Genomic DNA, 13,361 nt, shown 5'->3' with positions numbered 1-13,361 from the left:
ACATCGTATTACTTACATTTTATTAGATACATTAAATAAATTTCCACATTTTGACAAAAGTGCCAATAGGGGTTCTCTGTCAAAGAGGTGTTCCTTTGACCCTACTCTAAGTAGGGGGCAAAGTCACTCCCTAAATGTATAGTCACTCGCATCTACGGCAGGGTAAGTGTGCCAAATTTCGGCATAGTTGCATGCAAATGCCAAACTATCATGCTTCAAATATAATATTCTTAACACAAGTTGAATTTTTTATTACTTATTATTAAAGAGTGTTGCCTGGAACCTTGTAGACAGTTTATCGTCTTTATTTTCTCTAAATTCTTTCTTAATACATTTTAAAATGAATAAAAATGTAGACATAGCATTGGTGGCCTATTCCGACCACTTTCATTCTCATAGTTCCTTGTCCCTCCGGAATTCTTCCAATGCCTTTTTTAGATCATCTCGCTCGTCGAAGCGATATTTTTTGATATTTTTTGCTGTTTCTTGCATTTTATAATCTCTAGAGAGTATGCAAAAACTAAAAATTCATGGAAATTTGATGAACAAAAAAAGTGGTCGGAATTGCAAGTTGACCGGAATTTGGCACACTCACCTTATATTTCAGAGGTAAGCAAGAACCGTTTGAAACCGAACGTCAAACGAAAATTGTACGTCGCGTCGGTCAAAACGCTACATGGATTAGTTTGGGTTACCTCCTAAACATACAAAAAAATGACGAAATAGTTGGAGCCTTATTCCTGAAAACCTTTAAAACACGATTTTGGTAGAGCAGGAAGGACTATTGGAAAAAAGGAAAAAAAGCGTGGAGTCAAATCTCTAGAAGATTAAAATGACTATAGGCTATTCATCTAAGATCTCAAGAGCAAGAGAGCTTTATGGTAGCCTTAAATAGTTGTAGCCACAAACCACTACTCCAATTCGGACCAAAAAGCGAAGGGAGGTCATCGCTAGCGCAACCTTTCAGCGCTGTCCTGCTGAAAATAGGAATTTTAGGTCTACAAACGGCTTTAGATAACGCCTTTTTAGAGGGGGTCACAAAAGACTAGAAAAAGATATCTCTTACGGTTTGCTGTCTAATCCGGTAACGAGTCGGAAAAAACCCGATAACAAGTCGATAATGATTATCTGAATATAAAAATTTTTAGAAATAATTTTTCCTATAGATTACGGATGCGAAAAAAATGGGTGTGAATATGTAAGAACCGTACCTAAGAGATGATCGTATTCATTGTATTACTGCTAACTAATCAATGGAATAATTTTGTATCGTTATGGATCAATTAAAGAGCTTTACATTAGAGCTCATTAAGTTTTCTAAGAGCTTTCGGTTCGGTCACCAAGCTTATATCAATTGTGAAGTCTTGGAAGCCTTGTAGACAGAGCCGAAAGCTCTGAGGAAAGTTGATGATTTTTTCTGATTGATTTGTCTCCAATGATTACCGGAATCCCCATCACTTAAATATGCTACGTCGGTTTTATCAATAAGAATCTTTCCTACTGTTTCCTTTCTAAAAGGGATCACAATCAATAAGACGGCGGTGGGCGTTGTACCTTAAATATATCTCTCTGATAAATTTTTACTTCAAAAAATTTACATATCGTCGTTTAAACAAAATGCGAATACAAAATCAGATATGATAATTGTTGATGCAAACGACACTATACTCAAAGAAAGTTTTATGAACAAATTAAGAAAATTATATGCATTTATTGTGGAATTTTCAGGAAACCAAACCAGTGAACAAATTATTTTTCAAAAGTATTTGAACCACGTGATATTGCCTCACCTTCCCCTAAAGAAGTTCTAACAAAGTGAAGAAGACACAAAACTCACTTGTTTAACCTCTCAGCTTCACTTTGGAAAATTCTCAATTGTTATATTGTCTTTCCCAAGAACTTTGTTTCCGAGGAATATGTGACTTTAAAAGCTCACTGAACTTAAATTATGCAAAGTATTTCTCAACACTTAGATTCTATGCATGATAATAATAAAGAAGATACTGTACTGAAGCATGAAACAGATTTTAAAGTATTTTGCATAGCAGATGATGTTTGTGAGAACTTCTAAGCTATTTTATTTTTTTTTTTTGCATCATAACACTCAAAAGTTATTCAAATCTGTTTAAGAATATCTTTCTCAAGTATGCTTACATCCTATTTACAGCATAAAGTATCAATATTTCAGAATAAAAATGTGTTGAAATGCCAAGATCTGTAGCACATTAGATATGAAATATTGCAAAAAAAATTAAGATTCTTTAAGTATGTTATGCTCAATAAACGTATTACTGGTTTTTGAGGAATTTATCATTCATAATTCAAAAAGGAATACACAAAAATATTTGCGAAACTTTAAGTGAATATCTTGTGAAAAACAATCAAGGTGGGTATAATCAAACAAAGTACGGGGAGAAATAAGTAGAAGCGTTAAACAGAAGTTTAAAAAAAAAATTATTACATTGTAATAATATGATAATATGTATGCATTTCAATAATAATGATTTTGAAGTGATTAAATTAACTGGGGAGAACATCAACATACATTCATTTATATTACAATTCATTTTTTAATTAATTTTATTTCAGAGGACTTTGTATGCACTTCAGCATTATGGAATGTTGCAACAAAATATACAAATTTTACGTCACTAGTCCAGTGATACTTCGCCTTCATTTCAGAGTCATTTCTCATAATGCTGGGCAGGAATTTCAATATACATTAAATTGCATGCATAATGTAAACATGTACTATGAGAATTCTGCGATATTCCTTATTAAAGTCACTGCATTTATGTCAGTAGAACTAGCGCTCTACGAAGAGTTCTATTTTATAGAAAAAATATTAAGAATTTTCACTTTGAAAGCATTTCTAACAATAAGCTACAAAGATGCTCGAATTTCTTTTCTCCCGGAAAGTTTACTAAATTGACTTTGATTTCTAAATAAACTTTATGGCTCTCTGAAAATAAACTTCATGTGGGCCAAGACTCCATTCAATTCCGTGTTATAGAAATTGTAACATAGAATGTGTTTATATGCTTTTAGAAGAAGCCGGATTTATCTTAAAATAACGAAAAAATTGAGTAAGTCTGACACAAATGTGACATTGGATTTAAACCTTTTGGAATTTGAATTCCTGATTTTATAATGCAATGTGCTATGGTAATGTTTAGAATCGAGCAATATAAACTAATATCTGGATGATAAACTGAAGAATCAGGTTTTTTGAACTAATGTCCGGATGGGTAACTTAATAATCCGGTTTTGTACTTTGATATCCGAATGGTTAACGTAAGAATCCGATTTTGTAATCTAATATTCAGATGAGAAATTTAAGAATCCGATTTCTTAATCTGGCATAGGAAGGGGAAAACTTCTGAATTTGTCCTTATAAACTAATACTCAAATGGTAAACTTGAGAATTCGGATCTCTAAACTTCAGAATTCGTTGTTTAAAGTTAATATCTGATCGGTAAACTTAAAGGATCAAATAGTCGGATAGCGAACTTAAGAATTAGGCTTCCTAATTTTAAATTCGGATGGAAAACTTAAGAATCCGGTTTACTAATTTAAAATACGGATAATAAAAACCAAAATCAGTTCTTGTAATCTAAATATTCTGTTGGTAAACTTAAAAACCCAGATTCATGACCTAATATTGTTGTCTTAGGCCCTGGGAAATCTAATTATCTATTTCCCAAGTCCCATAACACGGAGCCCGATGCTTTTCTCCTTGTGGCTTTCCCAAGACTGACTTCTCTGTCTCTCCATGTACAGCCTGTTGCGGTACCGTTCTAGAGAGGGGAAGTGATTCACGAGTTTCAAATTAAGACCTTTGTAATCTGGATAAAGGAATTGACTTCTACAATATTTGAATGGAAAGTGAAAGATGGGTCAACGGTAAATGATACTCTTGTTTTAGGACAGACTGTCCTTTCGGTGAACGTAGGTCACTCAATACACCGATGCTCACCGAAAAGACATTCTGTCCTAAAATAAGAGTGATAATAAACTTAGGAATCCGTATTAATAGTCTACTGGCTTGATGGTAAACTTAAAAAATCACCTTTCTAATCTAAAATTTGGATAGTAAACTTATAAATGAGTTTTTTCATTATTAAAAATCGGAATGGGGAATTTAAGTATCTGGCGTTAGAATCAAATATGCGGCTGGTAACTTAAAGAACCCGGCTTTCTTGTCTTGATATCCGAATGATAAATTTAGTAATTCACTTTTTAATCCAATACCCTAGCTGGGAATTCAGAAAGTCGTTTTATAATCTCATGTCCGGATTTTAAACTTAAGAAACTAGCTTTGTAATTTGATATTTAGATAATGAACTTAAGAGCCAACCTTTATAATAAAGTATCAAGCTAGTACATTTAACAATCCGGATTTTGAATCTAACATTCGAATGGTTGACTCAAGAAACTGGATTTTGAATTTAAGCCATTGATTTTAAACTAAAGAACTAGAAACTAATACCCGGATCGTAAACTTAAGAATCGCTGTTTGTAATTTAACATCCAAATAGTAAACTTTAGAACCCGGCTTTCTAATCTAAAATCCGGATATTAAACTTCAGAAGTCGTTTTTTGTAATCTAATACCCGGATGGTAAACTTAAGGTCCCAGTTTGTAATCTGATTTCCGGATGATAACTCTGGTAATCTAATATATTTAAACGGATAATAATATACATACACGGATGCTAAGCTTTAAAATCCGTCCTCATAGCCTAATGTCCAAGCGGTAAACTTAAGAATATGGATTTCTAATCTAAAATCCAGATGGTAATCTTCAGAATCCGTTCTTGTGATCTAATATCCACTTAGTAAACTTTGTAAATCGGCTTTCTACTCTCAAATTTGGATGGTAAACTTCAGAATTAGTTCTTGTGATCTAATATCTCGATGGTAAAATTAAGAATTCGGCTTTTTAATCTAATATTCAGATGGTAAACTTCAGAATCCGTTCCTGCAATATAATATTCACATGGTAAAATTGAGAATCCGGCTACCGTGTAATCTAATATCAGGATGAAAAATTTAAGAACCCGGTTTCCTAATCTAACAAACGGATGCTAAATTTCATAATTAGGCTTTTTACTATCTGAAATCCGAATGTTAAACTTCAGCACCCGGCTTTTTAATCTAATATACGGGTGATAAACTTTGAATCCGGCTTCGTGATCTAATATCCAGATGGTAAACTTTAGAATTAGTTCTTGTAATCTAATATCTGGATGGTAAAATTAAGAATTCGGGTTTTTGATCTAATATCCAGATAGTAAACTCCAGAATCCGTTCCAGCAATCTAATATCCAGATGGTAAAATTGAGAATCCGACTGTGCAATCTAATATCAGGATGGAAAATTTAAGAACCCGGTTTCCCAATCTAACAAACGGATGGTAAATTTCATAATTCAGCTTTTTAATATCTGAAATCTGAATGGTAAACTGCATAACCTGGCTTTATAATAATCTAATACACGGGTGATAAACTGAATCCGGCTTTGTAATCTAATATCCGGATGGTAAACTCCAGAATTCGTTTTTTTTTATCTAATATCCGGATGGTAAAATTAAGATTTCGTTTTTGTAATATAATATCCGGGTGGTAAAATTAAGATTCTGGTTGTTTAATCTGATGTCCAGATAGTGAACTTAAGAATCTGTCTTTTAAAATTAATATTTCAATGGTAAACTTGAAAATTCGGCTTTCTAATTAAAAATCTAGATGGTGAACTTCAGAATCTGTTCTTGTTATCTAACAAATAGATGATCCGGATGGTACAATTGAGGAGCTCAGAGCAAAAAAACGCTATTTTAATAGGGAAATGCATACGAATTAATTTTTTTTTTGCTCCGAGCGCCTCAATTAGGGATCCGTCCTTATAATCTGAAAACCGGATGGTAAGCTTAGAAATTCGAGTTTGTAAGCCAGTGTATTGATGGTAAATTTAAGAACTCATCCTTGTAATCTTAATATCCAGATGAAAATTTTAAAAACCCGGCTTTGTAGCCTTGATGTCTGAATCATTAACGTAAGAATCCAGATTTACAATCCAATATCCAGAGAGTATTTTGAAAAATCTAGCTTTGTTATCATCCAGATGATATACCTACTATATACGGATATATACGGATGATATACCTAATCAGACTTTAAAATCAAATATTCAATTAGTAAGCTCTAAAACCCGGATATATAATCTAGCATCCGGATAGTAAATTTAGTAAAACCCTCTTAGTCCGATAATATTCACCGTATAAACGCAGTCATATTTGCTGTAACATAATTATGAGAAGTGGTATAACTTGAAGACGCGGCAATTAATTTTATTAAAGTCTTGTAACAGTGACATCACTTTGACATCTCCACCCTCATCCATCTTCAAGTTTTCCGTGATAAATGTGATAATAATCGCCATTTAAATTCAATTGTCATCAAAGAAAGATCATATTAAATTATAGTCAATTAGTAAGAATCTTTTTTATCGTCATATATATTCATTATTTTCCGCTTCCGGGAGATTTTTCTTGCCCCGCCCCTACCTTTCTTGATAGGGCTTGAAGGGAAAGTGGAAAATTCATGGTGTTGGGAAAATTCCTATCTCTTGTGTGTCGAATTCAATGAATTTATTAACTTTTCACAGGGGATGGACGTCAATGCCCTAAGACCTTTGATGGCTACTTATGCTGGCATCCAACAGCAGCTGGCTCCACAGTCTCCCAACATTGTCCGGATTTTGTGACTGGCTTTGACAGCACCCGCTTGGCCTATAAAACGTAAGTAATCTTCGTCACGTGATGAAGTGGACCGAGAAATTAACACCTTCCCCTAAAACCCAATTCACCGGGTTCATTTTTCGGCAATCCACCCTAACCTTCCAACCTCTCTTCTCCAAAATACCCTTTCAGATGTTTGGCTGATGGGACTTGGTACTCGCATCCCGAAACTGGCAAACTATGGTCCAATTACACCACTTGTGTGGACATTGAGGATTTCGAGGTAAAATTCTTGGTCTTCAATTTGATTTTGCCCTTCAGCATGTCTGGCCTTACATGTATCCAACATTGATAATATTCCCCTCAGACAACCATTTCTCAGTCCAGTTCTTCCCACATTTTACACGCCCTACGGCTATTAGCACAACATAAAATTTTTATAATAAAATGGATAAAAGGTGCAGACATGGGGGAGCAACATGTGCTGAGGAGCTTTAATGTTAAAAGTGAATTTATGTGGAGTATGCGTATGTGAAAAATTTTTCAACCCCTCTTCGCTTTTATAAATAAACACCAGAGGAATTTCATAGAGAAAGCTATATGCTCGCCGCATTTTTTCATAATAGGGAACATGGGAGTTGGTTTGGACTTGATTGCTTTTGCTACAAAAGCACTTTAAATGTTCTAGAGAAAATCGATTTTCTCTGATCGGAACCGATTTTTAATGGCAAAAGTTAATTTTCTCATCGACTAAAATTTCTTTTAATATCTAATGCTAAGACATTTTTGTAAGTATTTTAGTAAAATCAGTAAGTACACTGAGAGAAATCCGAAAAAGTTAAAATAACATTCCGGAAATGTTTATTTTATCCTGCAGTATTGATCCGAAAACGGTGTAAATATTATGCTTTTGAGGTGAATTAGGGGTTAAAGTTACCCTTTTTCATGTTAATTTTACTCTTAAAAAGTGTAAAATTAACATTAAAAACGGTTGATATATTTTTACACCTAAAAAGTGTTAAAGTTATGAGGAAAAAAAGTTAATCGCACCCTCTTTTTTTTTCAGTGTAGGAATAAATTTCCAATGAAAATATGTCATCTAGGTATTTTTTTTTTAATTTACGGAAGCGCGTCATAAAGCGAATCAAAATATGATAATACCCCGTGCCTGGTACTATTTGCCGCAGTATTTTTGAGAATGGTCACAAAATTACCTTTGAGAATACGACTCGATAAATGTATTGTCTTACAAAATAGATGAAAATGACTTTCACAAAGTTCTAGAGCGGCAAATTTCCTATAAATCTATAATGCGCTAATTAGAAATTTCTGGAGCGCTCGGGTAGCTTTGTCAAAAAATTAAATATCCGTCTTGTGACTTTTTGCCCCAGTCTCTCCTAATGCTTTCGCTATAAGTTTTAGCTCGATATAATTTCATGAAATCAAAATGCATGTTTCGGGCCCAAAATTCGACTGAACTAAATTTAATTTGGTGTGATGTTCAAAAGAAGACGAAGAAGAGTGCAACAGAGTAGAATATACAAATGCAAAGCTTTAAAGAAAGAAACGGTTATGAATTTAGACGTTATGACATTTTCCTGATCTAAAAGATGTGCCGGAGCCATTTCAGACCAAATTCTTTTAACTGCTAAAAATTGTTTTCCTCAACTGACCGAAATTAATGTTTTTTCTCCGAAATTTTGCTTTCTATCATCTACATTTATTTTCTTATCTTGACCAAAATTAAATTTTTATCACTCCGGTACATCTATTAGATTAGGAAAATTTCATGAAATCGAAATTTTCCAAGTTTCGCACATATCTATCCCAGATTTTCTCACTTTTCATTATCTTTTAAAGGTCATAACAAATTAAATTTAGTTCAACCCAATTTTAAGAGCTAAATAATGGGATTGACATAAGCAAAATGTTTGAAAAAAGGCATTTAAATTTTGATTACATGAATTTTTCTTAATCCAAAAAGTGTGGTTGAGATCGAATTTTAATTTTTTTTCACTCAAAAAAATCGATGTTCTTTTTTACTAATCAACCAGAAATTTTTTTCTGACAAATAATAAGCTTCTTGTTGAAAAAATTCGATTTTTGACTGATCAAAATTGATTTTTCACTGACTGCTATTAACACTAAACCTACCGACGTTTTTGATCGTTTTTCGGCCAAATGACAAACTAGGATATTCAACAAATTTGTTTTGGAAAAGAACAAAAATTAAAATTTAAGCACTGAAAAATATATTACACGCAAATTTTAAGAAATTCATAAAGTTTGACTGTGACATTGTATCGATTAAATACGTGTTAATTTTCGGTGGCAGCCAATTCGAGATTTTGGCTTTCGGGATTTTGGCGTTCGGGATTTTGGCTTTCGGGATTTTGCCGTTCGGGATTTTGACCGGGACCCGTTAATTTTAAACCGGTCAATTTGGTCGGTTCTTGGTAGATTTAGAGTTAATTGATAGATTTTCTTCTTATTGAGTCAAATTGATTTGCACTATCAAATTTGTTTTTTTTTCTTCTGATAAAGTCTTGTGTTTTATTGTTCCAGCAGAACTTTTAGATCACAAAACTTTCCCGAAATCAAAATTCACATTCCTTTCTCTTTCAAACGTTTTGCATATACCTATCCCAGTCTTTTCTATTCTTTCCCTTCATTTGAACATCACGACAATTTTAATTTAGTTCAATCCGTTTTCAGTACCAAAGAATGGAATAGACACATCGTCGATTGCTTCTACCTCTGTCGTATCCGTCGTATCTGCATTTGTTTTGTATCTGCATTCGGTGCAAGCTACAACACAGACGTCCCTTCTTGCTTGAAATGCTGACACAAAAGAAATACAGATACGACAGAGGTAGACGCAACCGACGATATACAAATTATTTGTAACGGCTCTGGCACACCTTTTAGATCAGGAAAATTTCATGTAATCGAAATTCACAACTCTTTTTTCTCAAACGTTTTGCATATGTCTGTCTCAGTCTTTCGGACTGTTCTTCTTCCTTTAAATATCAAACCAAATTAAATTTACTTCTATTCAATTTTGAGTGAGAAGAGTGGGATGGACTTATAAAAATCTTTTGAGAAAGAAAAAGCTGCGAATTTTGATTTCGCAGCTTTAATATAAAAAATATTTTTTCTTGACACAAATTGAATTTTAAACCAAGTGGGGATTGCTTACTAACCAAAATCGCACATTTTAGTGACTAAAATCAATTTTTACTGAATAAGATTAGGTTTATTTTTACTCTCACTGACCATTTTAATTAGGTATTCCTAACCAACATACCATACATTTTAGATAAAAAGAATTTCATGAAATCGAAATTCACACCTCGTTCTTTCTCAAACGTTTTGCATATGTCTGTCGCATACTTTTGCACTCTTCTTTTTCTTTTAAACATCAAACCAAATTGAATTTATTTCAATCGAAATTAGAGTGCAAAGGAAAATGGGATAGACATGTGAAAAACGTTTGAGGAAGAAAGGGATGTTAATTTGGATTTCATGAAATTTTCCTGATCTAATAAAAGGTGTACCCGACACTTTAATAAAGAAACTCAGTTGCCTAAAACTGCCCCAACTTCCGCTACAGAGAAAAAGGAGTGATTGCCAGGTGGCTTTGAGTTTTTTGGAGAAACAGATACTTCATAGCAACCCCAAAATCACAGACTTCTGCTGGTACCAGGGAGATACGCTACGTCATTTCCCTTACATGAAAAAAAATATATGACACATAGAAATTATTAATATATTGAAAAGAAGGGAAGGACAAGGGACGCAACCAATAAAATTGTTTATGAAGCCTGAAATCAGGAAGGAGGATATTCAATTTCCTTTCCCCTTGGCAATCCGCAAAACCCTCAGAAGACGATGGACATGGCTTGAGAGGTTTCCCCTTTCGATCGCAATATTCCTCATCTAATCGATTTCCATTTCCATTGAGAATTCCTTTCTCTCGTCTTTTTTTTTGCATATTTTTCTATCTCAGAATGTTCTACGCAAAGTCAAATGGAGCTATTTTTAAAACATTCTGTACATCCTCCCAATCCCCTTTTACGCTGTTTGTGGTTCAATCAATAAAAGGAGACATACTGGACTCAATACAGAAATATAAAGCAAGCAGATTTAGAGAAAATGCACTTTGAGAAATGATGGAAATGCTAAGCCCAGCACGATGCTCTTCACGTGAAAATTCTATCTTTACTTTCGTTGCTATAGAACAATATTGCTGGGAAGGAAAAAGTGATACAGTGTACTCGACTTTTCACTTAACGATTGTCTCTTATCTCTTTAAAGTTTCAGCTAAAAGTGCATTATTATGAACTCACAGAGAAGTTATGCAGGACTGCAGGATCTTTTGTTTCACTGGGATTAACTTTCTGACTTAAGTTCCGCCCAGTAAATAAGCTTTATTTCACATTCTCGTTTGAGAACATTATGAACAGAAAGTTGTCTAATTTTTAATATTTTTGGGAGATACTGTAACACACAACTAATAAAGGATACTTAAAATTTCACTGAGAGTTTACCAGTTCGATGTATTTTTGAAAAATAAGCCACGCCCCTACAATATACTTTAAATGAAATTTAAATTCTTAAGCAAACTCAGCCCCCCCCCCCCTCCCAAATTTCTACATTCTACACTTCCCCCCTTGAGATCACTTTACTCAACAAATCTTCACGTTTCAGACGATTTCTGAGATATGTCGTCGCGTTGTTTGTCCGTCTGCCGTCTTTCCGTCCGGCTGTCGGCAATTCTAGAGGGCAAACGGTTAGAGATAGCGACTTGGGACCTAAAGGGGATCCCCCATAAGTCGAAGCAACAGATGTTTATGTTGTATGTTTTACAGATTACGCAGGCGGACAACTTACCATGTGTGCAAATACCATTGAATCATTCCTAATAACGGTTTTTCAAGGTCGAAGATTAAAAAAGGTTCTAGAAAGCGCATTGATCAGGCGTATGGTGTCATGATTCGGCTCGTTGGAAAGGTCTTGGAATTTCCGAAAAAAACTGAACAGGTTACAATCGGTTTTGAACCGTTAAACCTTTAAGGACGAGACATTGGAAAGTCCAACAGAGTCTGATTCGGTGTATTTTGTGCTTCTATGAACGATAGGGACAAAAATAGCCCAAAAATTTATGTAATTTTTCTGACAATACCAATTAATAATATTTTTCGCTTAAATGAAAAAATATTACGTATGATTATTGTTGTTTTTATTGCTAAAAGGGTTTTGCTTAAAAAAATTGGAAGTATAAAAATAAATAAGATCAATTATGAATTTGAGGATTTAAAATACGCCATTTTTGAGCTTTAATATTTACTACATAGCAAATAGCTAGAGACTTGCAAAAAATATTCTAGATTCCTTCAAACTTCTACTTTGCAATTACGCACAAACATAAGAAAATAATTTTAAGCAGTCACGAGAAATTATTTTCTTTATGGGACACCGGTGTTCCAATCGTCCTTAAAGGGTTAAAAGCCTCCACACATTCGGAGTAATTTTTGTCAAAAATTACATTTTTGACTGAATTATGACGTTTCCACTTGCAGCATTGCGGATAATTTCCTTTAAAAGTGCAGTTTTTGACGAAAATTTCTCCCAATATGTAGACGCCTTAATGAACCGGTACATAACCAATAACTAATTTTTATTTAAAATTCAATTGTATTAGTCTTCAATTATTTTGGGCAATGTTTAAGTGATTTAGAAATCCGTTCTTATCGGTTTTAAACCGGTAATGAAACGCTGAGTAATTTTTGTCCGAAAATCCATTTTATTACTCTTATGACTTTGGCACACCTTTTAGATCAGGAAAATTTCATGAAGTCGAAATTTGAATCCTTTTCTTTCTCACATGTTTTCCATATGATTTATCTCATTCTTTCGCAAAGCAAATTCAATTGAGCTAAATTGAATTTGGAGTGATGTTTAAAAGAAGAAGAAGAGTACAATAGAATGAGATAATCATATGCAAAACATGTGAGAAAGAAAGGGATGCTAATTTCGACTTCATGAAATTTTCCTGATCTTAAAGGTGTGCCGTGTGCCGATGCCATTAATATTATTTTGTGAGATGTTTCGAGAGATTTACAAATCGGTTTAAATCGGTTGAGAACCGGTGGATGGTAAATGGCGCGAAAGTACTTTTGAGGGATAGCAGTTACGAGTTCGAGTACTTCGCAAAGCTTGGGATGCTTTGCTACTCCTTTTTTAGACATTAAAAAAACTATTTTTTTCAAAGAAAGTTTCAGATATAATTAAACAAAACTTTGTGGTTTTACTAAAACAAACGTAGTAATTACACTGCTTTTAAAGTTCTAAATAACAGCTAAAATTATATTTTCTTATTTCGGGTGTATTGTTAATTGCATTTACGTGTTTACATCTCTTAAAAGGAGCGTGGCCTAAAATTATTCATAACGTATGTCTTGTAATTTGGAAAAAATTGCGTTTTATGCAAAATAGTGCATCATGTCGCGAATACATCTTCAAAGTGTCAAATCATTTGGATTTAACATAGAATTTTGTTCAAAACTTGAAAAAAGGTATTTTCCTACGTGCAGTAAAATCTTACAATAAAACGCATTTTATGT

The 13,361-nt window shown here is 33.5% G+C and overlaps 1 protein-coding gene across 4 annotated transcripts in view; it reads left to right on the top strand.

Annotated features, from left to right (window-relative positions):
- Window positions 1–13,361, top strand: part of LOC129799060 (calcitonin receptor) — a 42,636-nt gene that overhangs the window by 20,229 nt on the left and 9,046 nt on the right. For all 4 annotated transcript variants that reach the window (XM_055842668.1, XM_055842665.1, XM_055842667.1 and 1 more), the window contains 2 exons: window positions 6,663–6,795; window positions 6,928–7,018. In XM_055842668.1, the coding sequence (XP_055698643.1) occupies window positions 6,663–6,795; window positions 6,928–7,018 (224 nt within the window). The remainder of the gene's footprint in view (window positions 1–6,662; window positions 6,796–6,927; window positions 7,019–13,361) is intronic.

The sequence above is a fragment of the Phlebotomus papatasi genome, chromosome 1, assembly GCF_024763615.1.
Source record: "Phlebotomus papatasi isolate M1 chromosome 1, Ppap_2.1, whole genome shotgun sequence".
Lineage (NCBI taxonomy): Eukaryota > Metazoa > Arthropoda > Insecta > Diptera > Psychodidae > Phlebotomus > Phlebotomus papatasi.
This window is presented reverse-complemented; position numbering and strand designations above follow the sequence as displayed.